This window comes from Diorhabda sublineata, chromosome 8 (genome assembly GCF_026230105.1).
Source record: "Diorhabda sublineata isolate icDioSubl1.1 chromosome 8, icDioSubl1.1, whole genome shotgun sequence".
NCBI lineage: Eukaryota > Metazoa > Arthropoda > Insecta > Coleoptera > Chrysomelidae > Diorhabda > Diorhabda sublineata.
Window position 1 is genome coordinate 31,587,631 of NC_079481.1, and position 20,008 is coordinate 31,607,638.

The 20,008-nt window shown below is 35.8% G+C and overlaps 1 protein-coding gene across 1 annotated transcript in view; it reads left to right on the forward strand.

Moving 5' to 3' along the window:
- LOC130447956 (uncharacterized) overlaps nt 1–20,008 on the forward strand; it is a 93,766-nt gene that overhangs the window by 35,662 nt on the left and 38,096 nt on the right. The window contains exon 6 of the mRNA XM_056785037.1: nt 10,144–10,655. Coding sequence (XP_056641015.1) covers nt 10,144–10,655 — 512 coding nt within the window. The remainder of the gene's footprint in view (nt 1–10,143; nt 10,656–20,008) is intronic.

Below are 20,008 nucleotides of genomic sequence, written 5' to 3' on the forward strand. Positions count from 1 at the left end.
AATCATCAAAACGATAAGTTTTATCATGAAAATACCTCAGACGAAAATTGTAGATCATTAAATTATCTACAAAAAACGTTTCAATATTTTTTTCCCTACGAGCCACCGTTTTTGAGATATAACGATTCAAAAAGTTGTACAAAGTGAAACCATTAAATACGAAAACTTTTTGAATTATTATACTAAAACTACAATCTGTAATTGTTAATTTTGGCATTTTCTGTAATAATTTCGATAAATAATCGTCTTCCTATTTCGCACCATTCGTTTTTCAAGATAATCCGAAGATGTGAGGCGGAAGTTGGACACTGCTTCCCGAATTTCCAGTCAAATTCGTCCCACAGCAACTCAATCGTGCTTCTATAACTGCCACATTATTTTTTACTTTTGCCCAGACTTTGAAGATTAATGCCCTAATTTCAACAGTTCCTTGGTTATATATAAAATTTTCAAGTCTGAATTTGCTAGAACGAAAACAATAGGGTTAATTGGGACTAAACTACAATCATAAACATCCAAGACATAGTTCGCGGTTACAGAATAATATTTTTGGTTTGTAAGACAACGTTTCGAACTTCGCTGGACAATATAAAAGAGAAATTTTATTATTTCGGGCGAAAACTTTCGTGATTATCACAATTTATATTAAAAATCATTCAATTTATTAACAATAACGTCGTCAAGATATTTATTTCCATCGATATAACCTTGGAGTATATGCCAAAGAGGTTCTTTGGATTTCCCCGGCGAATTCTCGCCTTCTGGTCTTTATAAACTTTGTTTATGTCTTTCATCTGAACGTTTTGTAACAAAAATTTGGTTTGATATGCCTCCCGACCAATACATTGCGCTTAACCTTAACCTACTTCAATATTCGCTCAACTTGTTGATTAACCAGCCAGCTACGACATTGATTTCTCTTTTGCAGCGTTTATAAATCGACGATATGTTACGTGATATAAACCGTGAAGCCGGTTCCGTTCCAATACGTTTATCGAAATTTGGCGAATGCGCCCGGTACTTTTCGTATTTATTTATTGTTTATTTCACTTTTTCGCGACTTGTTAACATTATGTTGTGTTCTAAAAATTGAGTTTTCTTTTCTAAATAAACATTATCATTAAAAAATTATCGCAAAAACAAATGTAATGAATTATTATAACGATTAAAGTTGTTATCGTCAATTTTGTTAATTGCTTCGATCGAACTTTGACTTGTTAACAACATAAAAAGTCACTTAGATTCATCAAAAATTTAACAAGCTTTTTAGCGGTCGGAACAGGTTTATTCCGAAGGTTAAATAAATAAATAAATATCGGTTTCGATCAAGCAAAATATTTCACTAGATTTCTAAACGCGTCGAATGGTTTTTGACGAAGACGAAGTCCACGGATAGGAGCGGAATGGTGTATTCCACATCTTCTGTCATTCCGACGATATCCGCGCGCGTAGTTTTCTTCTTCTCTCACTAATTCTATGGGGGATCCCAGGAAGTCTTCCAGTTTTGTGAAAAAATCACTCCTTGTTGTTGCTGTTGATTCCTCATAGTAAAAATGAATGGAAAAGGCTCTAATTTGAGTGGCGTTTCGCCTCTTTGGTACAAGTCTTCGACGTATCACGAAATTTCTGTTTTTTTTTTGTATTTTTGGTATTTTTTAACTAACCAAACTTAACCTATCAATTCGGTTTTTTTCCTTGAGCTCTCGCTACTTTTTGGTTCTCGAAATTTGGACTCGGACCTGCGAGGTCCACTTGGGGGACAAGTTCCTCACTTGTTTGGTCCTCTATCCTTCAGACTTAAGCCGTTGAGCACATAGGCATTCAGATAAGCCCGTCGTGCGTTACCAAAGTCCGATGTCTTTTGAGAAGCCCCGTTTCGCGCCTATTTAACTGGAGCAGTTGTTTGGTGAGAGAACTTGGGTTCTGGGCCCATTGGTGGGTTCGCTGATCCCAGTCTGGCGCTTCGTCGTTGCCTTTGTTGGCACCTAAACCGGCTGGATCTTGCAGGCATCATTCACCAGTGAAAAATGAGTCGTAGCTTCTGAAAGCAGCTGTATTAGTTGTTGAGATCTTGCGCTTGGCCAGCCTAAGTTAATGGAAAACGAAAAATAGCCCCCGCAGTTTCAGTAATAGAAAAAAAAAACGCGAGATCTACCACTACAAGTTTTTTTTTTAACTTTTACCGTTTCCCTAGAATTTTAGAAAAAATATTCGGTTCTTCCCGTGGTATGATTCAAAAAGCTTTTTAACGAATCTGTATGGAATAATTTATAAAATACGAGAATTTAATCCTTGTCTTGGACTAGAATAGGGTCCCTTAAATAGAAAAACCTTCAACTCGAAACGTTTTTTATAATTTTTAACAGCTGCGCTCGTCGAACCCGGTTCTTCATCTTTCCCCTAATAATCCGGTCAATTTAGACATTCGAAGTTACATAAATTCCCATCGAGCTGAAAATCAGTGAAATTTAAAATAAAAATTGAATGTTCCCAATAATTTCCGTGTATGAAATAAATTTTGATCAAATGTCAAAAAAATGATGTTTTCGCGATTTTCAGCAAAACTGTGAGTTTTATCATAAAAATACCTTTGACGAAAATTGTAGATCATTAAATTATCTACAAAAAACGTATCAATACTTTTTTCCCTACGACCCACCGTTTCTGAGATATAATGATTCAAAAAGTTTTCGTATTTGATGGTTTCACTTTGTACCACTTTTTGAATCATTATATCTCAGAAACGGTGGCTCGTAGGGAAAAAAGTATTAATACGTTTTTTGTAGATAATTTTATGATCTACAATTTTCGTCTAAGGTATTTTTTTGATAAAACTTATCGTTTTGATGATTCAAGGTCAAATGTCAAAAAAATGAGATTTTCGCGATTTTAAGCAAAACTGTCAGTTTTATCATAAAAATACCTTAGATGAAAATTGTAGACCATTAAATTATCTACAAAAAACGTATCAATACTTTTTTCCCTACGACCCACCGTTTCTGAGATATAATGATTCAAAAAGTTTTCGTATTTAATGGTTTCAATTTGTACAACTTTTTGAATCGTTATATCTCAAAAACGGTGGCTCGTAGGGAAAAAAGTATTGATACATTTTTTGTAGATAATTTTGTGATGTACAATTTTCGTCTAAAGTATTTTTATGATAAAACTTATCGTTTTGATGTTTCAAGGTCAAATGTCAAAAAAATGAGATTTTCGGGATTTTCAGCAAAACTGAGTTTTATCATAAAAATACCTGAGACGAAAATTGTAGAACATAAAATTATCTACAAAAAACGTATCAATACATTTTTACCTACAAGTCCCCGTTTTTGAGATATAATGATTCAAAAAGTTTTCGTATTTGATGGTTTCACTTTGTACCACTTTTTGAATCGTTATATCTCAAAAACGGTGGCTCATAGGGAAAAAAGTATTGATACATTTTTTGTAGATAATTTTATGATCTACAATTTTCTTCTAAGGTATTTTTTTGATAAAACTTATCGTTTTGATGATTCAAGGTCAAATGTCAAAAAAATGAGATTTTCGCGATTTTCAGCAAAACTGTTAGTTTTATCATAAAAATACCTTTGACGAAAATTGTAGATCATTAAATTATCTACAAAAAACGTATAAATACTTTTTTTCCTACGAGCCACCGTTTCTGAGATATAATGATTCAAAAAGTTGTAAAAGTTTTTAATGGTTTCACTTTGTACCACTTTTTGAATCATTATATCTCAGAAACGGTGGCTCGTAGGGAAAAAAGTATTAATACGTTTTTTGTAGATAATTTAATGATCTACAATTTTCGTCTTAGGTATTTTTATGATAAAACTCACCGTTTTGATGAAAATCGCGAAAATCTCATTTTTTTGACATTTGACCTTGAATCATTAAAACGATAAGTTTTATCATGAAAATACCTTAGACGAAAATTGTAGATCATAAAATTATCTACCAAAAAACGTTTCAACACGTTTTTCCCTACGAGCCACCGTTTCTGAGATATAACGATTCAAAATGTTGTACAAAGTGAAACCATTAAATACGAAAACTTTTTGAATCGTTATATCTCAAAAACGGTGGCTCGTAGGGAAAAAAGTTTTGAAACGTTTTTTGTAGATAACTTGATGATCTACAATTTTTGTCTAAGGTATTTTCATGATAAAACTTATCGTTTTGATGATTCAAGGTCAAATGTCAAAAAAAATGAGATTTTCGCGATTTTCATCAAAACGGTGAGTTTTATCATAAAAATACCTTAGACGAAAATTGTAGATCATAAAATTATCTACAAAAAACGTATCAATACTTTTTTCCCTTCGAGCCACCGTTTCTGAGATATAATGATTCAAAAAGTTTTACCGGTCGATAGGAATTTATTTATGTAGCTGGTCTAATTTGACCGCACTATACTCATTTAAATCATTATAATACGAGTATCAACTTCGCATTCGGCAAAACCATATTAAATTTACGACATGCAGCAACCAAAAAATACCGTACCGAAGTTCTACAAACGATTCAACGTATAGGAAGTTCGCTACTACAAAAATGGTCAATCGAATCGATTTCAGTCTACATTGTTCATTCTCTAAGCATCGTTAGTTTCGCTGGGCAATTGTGAATAGTTTTATATCGTGATGTGTTGAAAGAAAATAAAAAAATCGTAAGTTATTCCGCATATAAAACATTTTTTGTTTTTGAATCAAAAAAACCGTAACCGGTTTTCTAATATACTCGCGCACATACAAGTTTAAACTTTTGACTTTAACTTTCAAATTATTCTTCGGATCAAAAAATTTTCCAGAGATCTTCGTCCTCTATTTCAAGCTCTTCCAGGTGTACAACTCTGGAGTTGACACTTGACAAAATCTACCGTTTGTTGAGGCGATCTCCTCTGGTTATATTTTCCCGGTTTTTATCTGTCTTAGCACCTGCAGGTTGTCCCATAAATTGGTCTTCCTGCCGTCTACCTTCTTTTCCAAACTTTTTAGCTCATCCTATAAATTTTCTATCGGATTTAGGTCAGTACTGTATGCCGGCCATTCCATAATCCGAAAATCTTGCGCGATTCTGACTGTGCGTGGTCATAAACACGATCGTCCCTTCGAATTGCTCCCCGGATCATTCACACCAGCAAACTGCGAGTCGCCGTCTTGGTTTTTGGCCATTAACTTCTGGAAGCGTCTTCGTATTGGACAGTTGGATGGTCTGACGATCTCCAACTGATTCTTCTACGCAACCATGCGTATATTGACCATCCCAACTTTTCTAACAATCGGCGAAGAGGGAAATCGAACTGTTGATGATATCTTGGAACACTGTACTGGCTAGAAGATGGTCCATACCATAATCCGGACGTCCTGTATCAAAAACTGTTTATCCAAGAAGCGGATGTATCGACAATAATAATCAATTCGATATCTGAGACAGCGAAAACGTTGTTTATATGACCTACATACGATACAATAAGCTTTCCAGGAAATAATCCAGTCGTACGTTATTCCAGTTGTTTTGATTCAGTATTTTATTTATAAATATAGCTCCTGATATACATATTCGTCATTGTTTATCTAGCGACAATAAATAAAAACGTTCAAGGTAATTTCTTGTGTGAAACAAAAGGTTCCCATAGTTCTGTGAAACGTTAATCGACGAAGATTTTTTGGTTATGCCTTTCTAATCTCGATCAGTTGCCCGTCCAGTACAATTTTTCGACGACATCGCTGGTTTTAGCCGTTAATAACGCTCGTCGTCACACAATGCTGATGAGACTCACTTTCGCATAAACTGCAACATGTCAACAAACAAAATTTGCGTTACTAGAAGTAGATGATTTTTTGAGAACTAATCTAAGGATTTTTTTGCACCAGAATAAAAAGGTTTCGACGCTGTTATGCGTCAGAGTATCCCTAATAAGGAAGTGATGAAGTCCGATGAATTTTTTACTTTAAAAATCGAGTCTATAAAACAAACCAGCGGTAACGAATCCGCATTGCTTTTAACCAGTGGTTCCAAAGTGGTCCAGGTGCACCCCCAGTGGTCTACAAAAGTTTTACGTCAGGAGTTTGCTTAGATCTGATTTAACGACCAGTTGAACTTTGGAAGAGCTTGATGCGAGCTATAGAATGTCCAAACTGATTGCTGAATGATGGTGAAGCATTTCTCAATTGCTTCAAGCTCGTTTTTAACAAGAGAAGAATTTTTTACACAAAATCAAGTATGGAAAGGATTATCTCCGGGAAAAGTATTTTTTTGGGGATTAGGAGAGTGTCCTGTCAGGACACGGACGTCGTACCATCAACAAAACTTACTATTGAGATATCTTGGTTCAAATTATACTGAAGTTTCGATACAAAAACGAGAGGAAAGGGTTTTGGGGGCTCAAACTCAATCCTTACCGAAATATTACCCGAAAAAATTATTGAATTTGAGTATATATAGTAGCGTCTAGCGCCATCTCTAGTCGAGCAACCGATTTTGTATTGTATGGAAACTTTGCGTTGTTTCTCGATTATTTACCACGCTCCTCGGTCGGAATGAAACCTAAACCAAAACCCCCCAAAATTTTGGCTACGGCCTTGAATCTGAGTCGTACTGGAAAGCGTTTTACCTTTTGAACTTTACTAAATATATAATTAACAGTTAATTAGTCGAGTTAAGAAAATACTGATTATGGGAAATAAACAACAATAGAAAAGTTATATAATTTTTTTTTTCTTTAAATTACTTGGCGTATCGACGAAAATTATAGTTTGATAATCACCTGAATTAATGCACACGTAGAATAATAACAAAAAACTTCAATCAATTCAGTTTCGTCTTAGTTGTAGTCTTAGTTCAAGTTTTGTGATAATTACGTTTTAATAGTAAGTAAAAACAAAATCCGAACAATTCGAACACCCAGTATTTACTTTATCATATGGAAAAAACAAAAAAAATCTTTGTTGAAATCGCCGGTTATCGCTGAATTTTTATTATTACATATTTAATCAAAATTTTGACGTTTTTTATATCCAAAAAATTGTATCTCGAAAGTTCGTTTTTAAAAATTAAACTTCGGACCCAAATAGTTTAGAAATCGATGACGTAAAGTATTTACGGATGTTAAGAAAGCGTTTGCAACGGTTAGGTTAGGTTAGGTTAGGTCTGGCTATTAAATAACGAGACTGGTTTTACGAGAAAGGGTTTTATTATTTAAATTATCCTACATTCGAATGCACCCCTTCAATTTACTTCTATCCCCTCGCCTCACACGCCTTTCCATACGTTTTTTCCATTAATGGAAGTCCTCTTTGGGGATGGCTTTAAGGAGCTCTGGTTTGCCGCTTCCATCGACTCAAATCTGGTTCCTTTTTAGGCAGATTTTTGTCTAGTCTATCAAGGAAATCTGAGCAGACCCGTTGACGCAAAGGCTTTTGGTCAGGGATCAGATTTTTTGGCACCAACTTCGTCGTGTGTAATTCCTCGTGTAAAATTTTTCTAACCGTTTCTCTATCGGCGTTTACGGCCTTGGGAATCATCCGGATGATCAATAGACGGTCTACACGTACAATTTGGTTCTTTTTATTAAGAACACAGGTTCCGAACCAAATGGGAAAGAACCTGGGAATCAGTGATGCACCTAGAAGTGTATACGCTACCTCAATATCCGTATAAATGAAACTGTTAATCCGGTTTCCTTGAATCAGAAAGTTTTTAATTTAAATGTACACTTCAAATAAATGTTTCAACTTGCTTTGATAAGAATAACCCATCACGAAAGTTTGAAAAATTTTCGTTTTGCCAATAGTCTTTCAATTCCTCATTGGTTCTTAAATTTTCTTCGTTGGGACCCAGTTTGGGACCAAAACTAGGTTTTTGAGGTAATAGGTTTTCGAGATAATGATTTTTTTCCACTTTTTGGCCATTCGGCCCCAATTGGGGGCTTCTTTTCATCTTATAGTTAATCCAAACACTGTATTTAAATATCCCCTCGCAATTTTGTAATTTTTTTAAAGTATTTCTCGAATTTTCTTCGTAATTCAAATAAAAATTGTTTTAACTTTGTGTATTCGTTTGCTCTGAGTCGATTGGGACCAAAACCAGGTTTTTGAGTTAATAGGTTTTCGAGATAATGATTTTTTTCCACTTTTTGACCCTTCGGCCCCAATTGGGGGCTTCATTTTCATCTTATAGTTAGTCAAAACGCTGTATTTAAATATCCTCTCGCAATTTTGTAATTTTTTTAAAGTATTTCTCGAATTTTCTTCGTAATTCAAATAAAAACAGTTCTAACTTTGTGTATTCGTTTGCTCTGAGTCGATTGGGACCAAAACCAGGTTTTTGAGTTAATAGGTTTTCGAGATAATGATTTTTTTCCACTTTTTGGCCATTCGGCCCCAATTGGGGGCTTCTTTTCATCTTATAGTTAGTCAAAACGCTGTATTTAAATATCCTCTCGCAATTTTGTAATTTTTTTAAAGTATTTCTCGAATTTTCTTCGTAAATCAAATAAAAACAGTTCTAACTTTGTGTATTCGTTTGCTCTGAGTCGATTGGGACCAAAACCAGGTTTTTGAGTTAATAGGTTTTCGAGATAATGATTTTTTTCCACTTTTTGGCCATTCGGCCCCAATTGGGGGCTTCTTTTCATCTTATAGTTAATCCAAACACTGTATTTAAATATCCTCTCGCAATTTTGTAATATTTTAAAAGTATTTCTCGAATTTTCTTCGTAAATCAAATAAAAACAGTTCTAACTTTGTGTATTCGTTTGCTCTGAGTCGATTGGGACCAAAACCAGGTTTTTGAGTTAATAGGTTTTCGAGATAATGATTTTTTTCCACTTTTTGGCCATTCGGCTCCAATTGGGGGCTTCTTTTCATCTTATAGTTAGTCAAAACGCTGTATTTAAATATCCCCTCGCAATTTTGTAATTTTTTTAAAGTATTTCTCGAATTTTCTTCGTAAATCAAATAAAAATTGTTTTAACTTTGTGTATTCGTTTGCTCTGAGTCGATTGGGACCAAAACCAGGTTTTTGAGTTAATAGGTTTTCGAGATAATGATTTTTTTCCACTTTTTGGCCATTCGGCTCCAATTGGGGGCTTCTTTTCATCTTATAGTTAGTCAAAACGCTGTATTTAAATATCCCCTCGCAATTTTGTAATTTTTTTAAAGTATTTCTCGAATTTTCTTCGTAATTCAAATAAAAATTGTTTTAACTTTGTGTATTCGTTTGCTCTGAGTCGATTGGGACCAAAACCAGGTTTTTGAGTTAATAGGTTTTCGAGATAATGATTTTTTTCCACTTTTTGGCCATTCGGCTCCAATTGGGGGCTTCTTTTCATCTTATAGTTAGTCAAAACGCTGTATTTAAATATCCCCTCGCAATTTTGTAATTTTTTTAAAGTATTTCTCGAATTTTCTTCGTAATTCAAATAAAAATTGTTTTAACTTTGTGTATTCGTTTGCTCTGAGTCGATTGGGACCAAAACCAGGTTTTTGAGTTAATAGGTTTTCGAGATAATGATTTTTTTCCACTTTTTGGCCATTCGGCCCCAATTGGGGGCTTCATTTTCATCTTATAGTTAATCCAAACACTGTATTTAAATATCCCCTCGCATTTTTGTAATTTTTCAAAAGTATTTCTCGAATTTTCTTCGTAATTCAAATAAAAACAGTTTTAACTTGATGTATTTGTTTACTCTGAGTCGATTGGGACCAAAACTAGGTTTTTAAGTTTTCGAGATAATGATTTTTTTCCACTTTTTGGCTATTCGACCCCAATTGGCGGCTACTTTTCAAATTTGCAACCCTTCGGAAGGACGTACATATTGAAAAGGAAATTTGGAAAATTGATCGAATAATGGGGGTGTTTTCGCCAACTATGTAGGGTTGAAAACGAATAAATTGTATTATAATTTATAACTCATCCACAAAAACACTAATTTGACAACACGGCAGAAATTTTTTCTCTCTTTTCGTAACCAAAACATTCTGTAGTCCCTGACATGGAAAATTCGACGAATTTATGAAATTACCGTATTTATAGTACGAGAAAATTATCGTATTCGCACAATTTTATGAATTTTATATAGAATAAATCGTTTTTTATTTTTTTTTTTTTTAGAAAACATTCGATTTGTTTCAGTTACTATAATGGCCCCTCAACAACGCGTCGCCTCTAAATCCGACTACATCTATATCCCACTAAAAGGTCCCACCGTTCAATCGGACAAACATAATAACAACGAACATTCACCCAAAACCAATTCTGTAACATCAAAACCGCCCCTGCCTAAACAACCGCCGCGCGTCGTCCACGCAAGCGTTAAATCTTCGGCTACCGCCTCCGGCGCGGACCGTCAACAACGCGCGGACAATCGGCAACAGCGCAGGAGAACTATCGATTCGTCTTCTGGTGGTTGCCCGCTGCCAATGGAGCCCATGGGGCTTATTGAAACCGATCTAGATACGGAAGTTACCGTTATAACGAGTGGTGCTAATGTGAAAACGAGAAGTCTGTTAGATTTAGGGGCTCAACCCCATCGGTTGACTTTGACGGGGGGGACCGACCAACAAGGGAAAGAACACCGTCCGCAAACCAGACCGCACAAATCCATGGAATTCCTTTTGGATAAACAGAATCTCAAGGTCGTCGAGGTAAGATGACATTTATTTCAATAATATATCATTCGGCACGCGTCGATACAAATTGAAAACGCGAAATCTGGTTTATTATTTCCATTTTCTTTCCACTTTCCTCATAAATATAACCTGAATCGAACCTTCGAGTTACGGACAGTCATTTTATATGTTTTTCGGCATTTTTTCGAGATTAATAGTCACCGGGGACCGGATCTGAACTATACCGTGGACGAAGAAGCAATTCGAAGTGTAATTTAACCATCGATTCGTGAATCGGTGCGTTGTCTTGGTGTTTTTACTCGATTTTTGTATTCGAACGATCCAAAAATTCTCTATTTATTATGGAGACGGACAAATATTCCATGTGCGTTCCAAAATACTGAACCAGTAACCTTCCCGGCCGACTGTTGCGTCTTTGGACGCTTCGGACGCGGTTCACCGTCTTCAGTCCATTCAGATGGTGATGGTTTCGATTATTAAGTGTAAAAATGGCCGAAAACTGCTCTGGATCATGGCTATATCACGCAATTTCAATTTTTTTGATGGTTTCTGGAGTAATCACCTCAATTGGACCACCAGAACTTTCACCAAGTTTAAATTCACCTAACCAATAACTCTTTCGAAGCCATCGCTGAGCTTTTACAGTATTTTTTTCCATCAAGAAACTTTGAATTTTGAAATAAATGAAAGTAGCTTCACTTAAACGGCTGTCGCTTTTCTCTGACATATCGAAACGTCATAAAATTTGACACACAGTCTTTTGAAAGTTGGTACTTCGTGGATTTGACAGTGTCAGCGCCATCTTTGTGTCAGTCACGCGAATTTTTATGACCAGAACGTTCACCACGTTTAAATTCACCAAACCAATAACTCTTTCGAAGCCATCGCTGAGCTTTTACAGTATTTTTTTCCATCAAGAAACTTTGAATTTTGAAATAAATGAAAGTAGCTTCACTTAAACGGCTGTCGCTTTTCTCTGACATATCGAAACGTCATAAAATTTGACACACAGTCTTTTGAAAGTTGGTACTTCGTGGATTTGACAGTGTCAGCGCCATCTTTGTGTCAGTCACGCGAATTTTTATGACCAGAACGTTCACCACGTTTAAATTCACCAAACCAATAACTCTTTCGAAGCCATCGCTGAGCTTTTACAGTATTTTTTTCCATCAAGAAACTTTGAATTTTGAAATATATGAAAGTAGCTTCACTTAAACGGCTGTCGCTTTTCTCTGACATATCGAAACGTCATAAAATTTGACACACAGTCTTTTGAAAGTTGGTACTTCGTGGATTTGACAGTGTCAGCGCCATCTTTGTGTCAGTCACGCGAATTTTTATGACCAGAACGTTCACCACGTTTAAATTCACCAAACCAATAACTCTTTCGAAGCCATCGCTGAGCTTTTACAGTATTTTTTTCCATCAAGAAACTTTGAATTTTGAAATAAATGAAAGTAGCTCCACTTAAACGGCTGTCGCTTTTCTCTGACATATCGAAACGTCATAAAATTTGACACACAGTCTTTTGAAAGTTGGTACTTCGTGGATTTGACAGTGTCAGCGCCATCTTTGTGTCAGTCACGCGAATTTTTATGACCAGAACGTTCACCACGTTTAAATTCACCAAACCAATAACTCTTTCGAAGCCATCGCTGAGCTTTTACAGTATTTTTTTCCATCAAGAAACTTTGAATTTTGAAATATATGAAAGTAGCTTCACTTAAACGGCTGTCACTTTTCTCTGACATATCGAAACGTCATAAAATTTGACACACAGTCTTTTGAAAGTTGGTACTTCGTGGATTTGACAGTGTCAGCGCCATCTTTGTGTCAGTCACGCGAATTTTTATGACCAGAACGTTCACCACGTTTAAATTCACCAAACCAATAACTCTTTCGAAGCCATAGCTGAGCTTTTACAATATTTTTTTCCATCAAGAAACTTTGAATTTTGAAATATATGAAAGTAGCTTCACTTAAACGGCTGTCACTTTTTTATAACTAATCGAAATGTCATAAAATTTGACACACAGTCTTTTGATAGTTGGTACTTCGTGGATTTGACAGTGTCAGCGCCATCTTTGTGTCAGTCACGCGAATTTTTATGACCAGAACGTTCACCACGTTTAAATTCACCAAACCAATAACTCTTTCGAAGCCATAGCTGAGCTTTTACAATATTTTTTTCCATCAAGAAACTTTGAATTTTGAAATATATGAAAGTAGCTTCACTTAAACGGCTGTCACTTTTTTATAACTAATCGAAATGTCATAAAATTTGACACACAGTCTTTTGATAGTTGGTACTTCGTGGATTTGACAGTGTCAGCGCCATCTTTGTGTCAGTCACGCGAATTTTTATGACCAGAACGTTCACCACGTTTAAATTCACCAAACCAATAACTCTTTCGAAGCCATAGCTGAGCTTTTACAATATTTTTTTCCATCAAGAAACTTTGAATTTTGAAATATATGAAAGTAGCTTCACTTAAACGGCTGTCACTTTTTTATAACTAATCGAAATGTCATAAAATTTGACACACAGTCTTTTGAAAGTTGGTACTTCGTGGATTTGACAGTGTCAGCGCCATCTTTGTGTCAGTCACGCGAATTTTTATGACCAGAACGTTCACCACGTTTAAATTCACCAAACCAATAACTCTTTCGAAGCCATCGCTGAGCTTTTACAATATTTTTTTCCATCAAGAAACTTTGAATTTTGAAATATATGAAAGTAGCTTCACTTAAACGGCTGTCACTTTTCTCTGAAATATCGAAACGTCATAAAATTTGACACACAGTCTTTTGAAAGTTGGTACTTCGTGGATTTGACAGTGTCAGCGCCATCTTTGTGTCAGTCACGCGAATTTTTATGACCAGAACGTTCACCACGTTTAAATTCACCAAACCAATAACTCTTTCGAAGCCATCGCTGAGCTTTTACAGTATTTTTTTTCCATCAAGAAACTTTGAATTTTGAAATATATGAAAGTAGCTTCACTTAAACGGCTGTCACTTTTTTATAACTAATCGAAATGTCATAAAATTTGACACACAGTCTTTTGATAGTTGGTACTTCATAAACGTCACATGGATTTGACAGTGTCAGCGCCATCTTTGTGTCAGTCACACGATTTATTGAGCGATGTAGTACAATACGTAAAATTACGTTTTTATATGCTTAATTTCGATTGTGGTCGTGATTTTTACGAACACACTGTATATGATGAAAAAAAAAACGATATAAACACTTATATTTCTAATTGAGTTTAAATGCTTTAAGCTCGTTAAAAAATTAAGTTCAAGTAAAAATAGTCACCTCAATTGCCGTTGTATGTACACGTGAACAATTTCTTTCTTTTTTATTTTTTTTTATGACAAATATTTAGGTTAATTCACTATAATTAACTATAATGTCTTGGAGCCAACTTTTTCTCAGTCTTTTTGCGTTTCTTGGACTTAACAATTCCTCGAGTAGTGAATGGGTTTGAGGTTTTGATACATACCATGGAGTCGACCCCATATTTTCGACTGGGATCTCTGAATGACATTTTCGTCAGTTCATCAAGTTGTTTCCTTTTTTTTTCCTTATATTTTGTGCGTTCCTAATTATTCAGAACCATCTGGTGGTATTTCTGTATCTATTAATTCGAAGAATTCAATAAAACTCGAGTTTGGCTGCTAAATCGTCCTCTAACTATCTGCGTTCTAAAAGCGTTTAAATCGAAAGTAAATTTGGTAAAATTTGAGGCGATATTATATAATAATTTTCGATTTTTTGGACCACAAAACGAATAGAACGAATATTTTAGAGCATAAGTTCCTTTTTATTCAACTCTATTCTTTCTACTCGTTCCTCCTTCAATTATTTCCATCTGGGCTCCCGTTTTTTTTTCCTTCGATGTCGCACTCCGTCAAAAGCCCGTCCGATATCGATGGACATCGTTTTTACGGCATTAACCGAATTTGTGGAAAATACACGTTGTGACAAGCGCGTTTTCCCGACATCGACAAATTCTCCGATCGACGAAGCGGCAACGCCGCGCTCGTAGTTTCCGCTAGGCCAAAAGGGCGCATAGTTTGTCGGTGGAACGACGTCCGCTAAAATGTGATTCGCCCTAGAGAAATTCGGTGCAAGGTCGTGTGTCTGTGTCGCTTCCTTATTTTCTAAAAATAATTTTTTTTTATCGGTGAAGTGACTAATGTTCTTTTACACACTTCTTGTGGACGAAGAGGAAGACGATGACGTAAGATATTGAAAATTTTCGATAGGAATGCGGTATTTTTGTAGGGACGGTTTTCTAGGTCAGGACATTTCCGAAAAATTTTCTAGCAGCAATTTTTATTAAATTCTTTAATGGAATTTAACGTATTCTTGTATAGATTGTAGGATTATTTTATACGGGGGTTGTCGGAGAATTTCCAAATTTTCGTTGGTCATATTTTTAGTGATATAGGTCGTGAACTTTTCATATAACTCTCGTATATAATCTACCACGTGAATTTAAAATCATATCATGCCGTTTACATATTTAGGTCTTTGTTTTGATCGATCGATTTCTCATTTTTTCATCTTGATGACCTTTTAGGATGTTTACCAAGTATTGAGATGTTTGTCCCATGTAAACCGCATCACATATTATAATAATCAGTTATGGGGAAAGAAAAAACTGTACTAAATAAAAATTAATTGTCCTGAATTAAAGATAAATAACATTTCAAATAGTATAACAAGGAACAATGTTAAATATCAAAATGTAAAAGAATTATCCTTATTTTGGATACTAGGACTCATTAAATTTAAAAAAAAAGTCTCAAAGTCATAAATATAATCAAAAAACTTGAACAAATAAAAAAATAATATCATAAGAGGGGTTCCTTTGATAAATATGATGGTGTTAATATAGGACAGACGTCTCGATGGTTATAAAATAGATCGGAAAGTCATCAAGACGATAAATGAATGAAACTGCATTAAAATTGAAAAAATATTCGTGAATAATATGATGGGGACGAAGGGTAAGATGGGGGTAGCTAACTCTTATAATTTGGTACAATTTTTGATAATCAATCATTAGTAGGAACAATATGAAAATCATACTATGGTGTATGATGGAATGATGGGCAACAGATCAAACAAATGCGTATTTCCTCCAGATCTTCATTACCCGTTACGCAACGTTCTGATGATGCCCAAAAAGTGTCGTTTAGCTCTTCTTTTGAGGCGAAAATCACCGAGGTTGGATGCTTTCCCTTCCCAACTCATTTTTTATGAGAGACTGGTTTTATTTTTCTTTTTTTAGCATCCCTTTTGAGGCAAGCGCCACTGGGTTTTCCTAGCTCATTTTTATAAGGAACTGGTTTCATTTTTCGTTTCTTTTTGGTATCCTTCGAAGCGACGATCACTGGGATTGAATGCTCTCCCTTCCCAGCTCATTTTTATAAAGAGCTGGTTTGGTATTTGTATATTTTTAGTTTTCTATTTGGTGCAAGCATCACTGGGCTTTCCCAGCTCATTTTTATAAGGAACTGGTTTCATTTTTCGTTTCTTTTTGGTATCCTTCGAAGCGACGATCACTGGGATTGAATGCTCTCCCTTCCCAGCTCATTTTTATAAAGAGCTGGTTTGGTATTTGAATATTTTTAGTTTTCTTTTTGGTGTAAGCATCACTGGGCTTTCCCAGCTCATTTTTATAAGGAACTAGTTTAGTTTTTTGTTTCTTTTTGGCATCTTTCGAAGCGACGATCACTGGGATTGAATGCTCTCCCTTCCCAGCTCATTTTTATAAAGAGCTGGTTTGGTATTTGTATATTTTTAGTTTTCTATTTGGTGCAAGCATCACTGGGCTTTCCCAGCTCATTTTTATAAGGAACTAGTTTAGTTTTTTGTTTCTTTTTGGCATCTTTCGAAGCGACGATCACTGGGATTGAATGCTTTCCCTTCCCAGCTCATTTTTATAAAGAGCTGGTTTGGTATTTGTATATTTTTAGTTTTCTATTTGGTGCAAGCATCACTGGGCTTTCCCAGCTCATTTTTATAAGGAACTGGTTTCATTTTTCGTTTCTTTTTGGTATCCTTCGAAGCGACGATCACTGGGATTGAATGCTTTCCCTTCCCAGCTCATTTTAATAAAGAGCTGGTTTGGTATTTGTATATTTTTAGCTTTCTTTTTGGTGCGAGCATCACTGGGCTTTCCCAGCTCATTTTTATAAGGAACTGGTTTCATTTTTCGTTTCTTTTTGGTATCCTTCGAAGCGACGATCACTGGGATTGAATGCTTTCCCTTCCCAGCTCATTTTAATAAAGAGCTGGTTTGGTATTTGTATATTTTTAGTTTTCTTTTTGGTGCAAGCATCACAGGGCTTTCCTAGCTTAACTTTATAAGGAGCTATTGTTGTTTTTTCGGTTCTTTATCAGCGTTTCTTCAGGCTAGGATCACTGGAATTGCCCAGCCCATTTTTATAAGGTTTGGTTTTTGTTTCTTTTGAAAAAAATCACACTGCGATTGGATGTTTTCCCTTCCCACTTGATGTTTTGGACAAACTGGTTCATTTCCATCGATCATATTCGAACCGCCTTCCTAAATTTAGAGACTGTCACCAAAAAGAATCAATTTTTCACGTCGTAGAAAGTTTTTATATCAACAAAGCTGCTCTAGTATCGTAGAATTGACAATCAGATCGACTGTATAAGACCTGCATGAATGTAAAGAAAAAAAAAATAATTATCACTAATTTTAGGTTGATATTTTTGGTATGCGCGTCACATACGCAGCCATGTGCTGTTCAAAACCGTAAATTTCACTTCGACATTCGAAAACAATGATAAAAAAAAAGATATTTGATATTTTATTGCATCTAATTTATTTATAGACGTTAGTATTATAATCGGTATGTCGATTTCTATATGCATAGATTCAAATTGTGTACAGCATGTTTTTACATAAATTTCATTCCTGAAATACCATCGTTTTTATTGTTTCCATCGATTTTTATAATAATGACTAACCATTTATGTTGTCATGCTTATGAATTATTAATAATACACGAAAACGAGACTACAAGACTTATTAATCTCGTAAAAGAGACGGAGGGAGGGACGAGACGAGCACGAACCGGAAGCGAGATGTTAAAATTGCTCCTCCTTGTTTCTCGAATTGTAGGAAACATCCTGGAGTGATTTTCTACTCGCGAGAGATCTCGTTTTTTCGAAAGAGCAACTTGGGCGACTATACTCACTTGTAGTGGAGTGTACGAAGGTCTCGCATGATCTCGTCTCGTTATCGAGACTATACTCTAACAAGATCAAGCGAAATATTCATTAATATCGTTTCTAATTTCGTAAAAGACCCGCGAAAATGAATATGTTAAGCTCGAAAGTTGAAAATTCAGCAGCGGAGGGACGAGACGAGCCCGAACCGGAAGCGAGATGATTTAAAATTGCTCGTCCTTGTTTCTCGAATTGTAGGAAACATCCTGGAGTGATTTTCTACTCGCGAGAGATCTCGTTTTTTCGAAAGAGCAACTTGGGCGACTATACTCACTTGTAGTGGAGTGTACGAAGGTCTCGCATGATCTCGTCTCGTTATCGAGACTATACTCTAACAAGATCAAGCGAAATATTCATTAATATCGTTTCTAATTTCGTAAAAGACCCGCGAAAACGAATATGTTAAGCTCGAAAGTTGAAAATTCAGCAGCGGAGGGACGAAACGAGCCCGAACCGGAAGCGAGATGATTTAAAATTGCTCCTCCTTGTTTCTCGAATTGTAGGAAACATCCTGGAGTGATTTTCTACTCGCGAGAGATCTCGTTTTTTCGAAAGAGCAACTTGGGCGACTATACTCACTTGTAGTGGAGTGTACGAAGGTCTCGCATGATCTCGTCTCGTTATCGAGACTATACTCTAACAAGATCAAGCGAAATATTCATTAATATCGTTTCTAATTTCGTAAAAGACCCGCGAAAATGAATATGTTAAGCTCGAAAGTTGAAAATTCAGCAGCGGAGGGACGAGACGAGCCCGAACCGGAAGCGAGATGATTTAAAATTGCTCCTCCTTGTTTCTCGAATTGTAGGAAACATCCTGGAGTGATTTTCTACTCGCGAGAGATCTCGTTTTCTCGAAAGAGCAACTTGGGCGACTATACTCACTTGTAGTGGAGTGTACGAAGGTCTCGCATGATCTCGTCTCGTTATCGAGACGATACTCTAACAAGATCAAGCGAAATATTCATTAATATCGTTTCTAATTTCGTAAAAGACCCGCGAAAATGAATATGTTAAGATCGAAAGTTGAAAATTCAGCAGCGGAGGGACGAGACGAGCCCGAACCGGAAGCGAGATGATTTAAAATTGCTCCTCCTTGTTTCTCGAATTGTAGGAAACATCCTGGAGTGATTTTCTACTCGCGAGAGATCTCGTTTTTTCGAAAGAGCAACTTGGGCGACTATACTCACTTGTAGTGGAGTGTACGAAGGTCTCGCATGATCTCGTCTCGTTATCGAGACTATACTCTAACAAGATCAAGCGAAATATTCATTAATATCGTTTCTAATTTCGTAAAAGACCCGCGAAAATGAATATGTTAAGCTCGAAAGTTGAAAATTCAGCAGCGGAGGGACGAGACGAGCCCGAACCGGAAGCGAGATGATTTAAAATTGCTCCTCCTTGTTTCTCGAATTATAGGAAACATCCTGGAGTGATTTTCTACTCGCGAGAGATCTCGTTTTTTCGAAAGAGCAACTTGGGCGACTATACTCACTTGTAGTGGAGTGTACGAAGGTCTCGCATGATCTCGTCTCGTTATCGAGACGATACTCTAACAAGATCGGGCGAAATATTCAATAATTTCGTTTCTAATCTTATAAGAGAATCCCCCAAGTGAATATTTCTACTTACGACCTTGAAAATCTGACATTGATGGAGCAAGAATATCATGGAGAAGAAAATTGGGATTTCTTTCTCTTTTTATACTTGCCGGAGTTTTTACTTAAACACGATCCCGTGGAAATGGAAAAAAAACAATCAACATCGCTTTGAACCGTAGTCAGTTTCAATAGCATTCAAAGTATAATAAAAAAAAATAACTTGAGGCTACGGCTATACTGATTTGTTTATAGTAACGAGAGGCACTGCATTCGTAACGTATCGTTTCACGTCTTCGGTAACAAGGTAAACTGTCGAAAGAAAACAATTTTCGACTCGGTACGTGTACCAAAATTTGATTTTTTTTTTTGTAAATTAACATTTTCCATTATAACATCTATAGATTATTCATTGATAGTTGGGTGTCGGGTTGGATTATTTCTCGCTTTGTGAACCGTATCTCCACACATCAACAACGCCAGAAAAATAAAATTGAT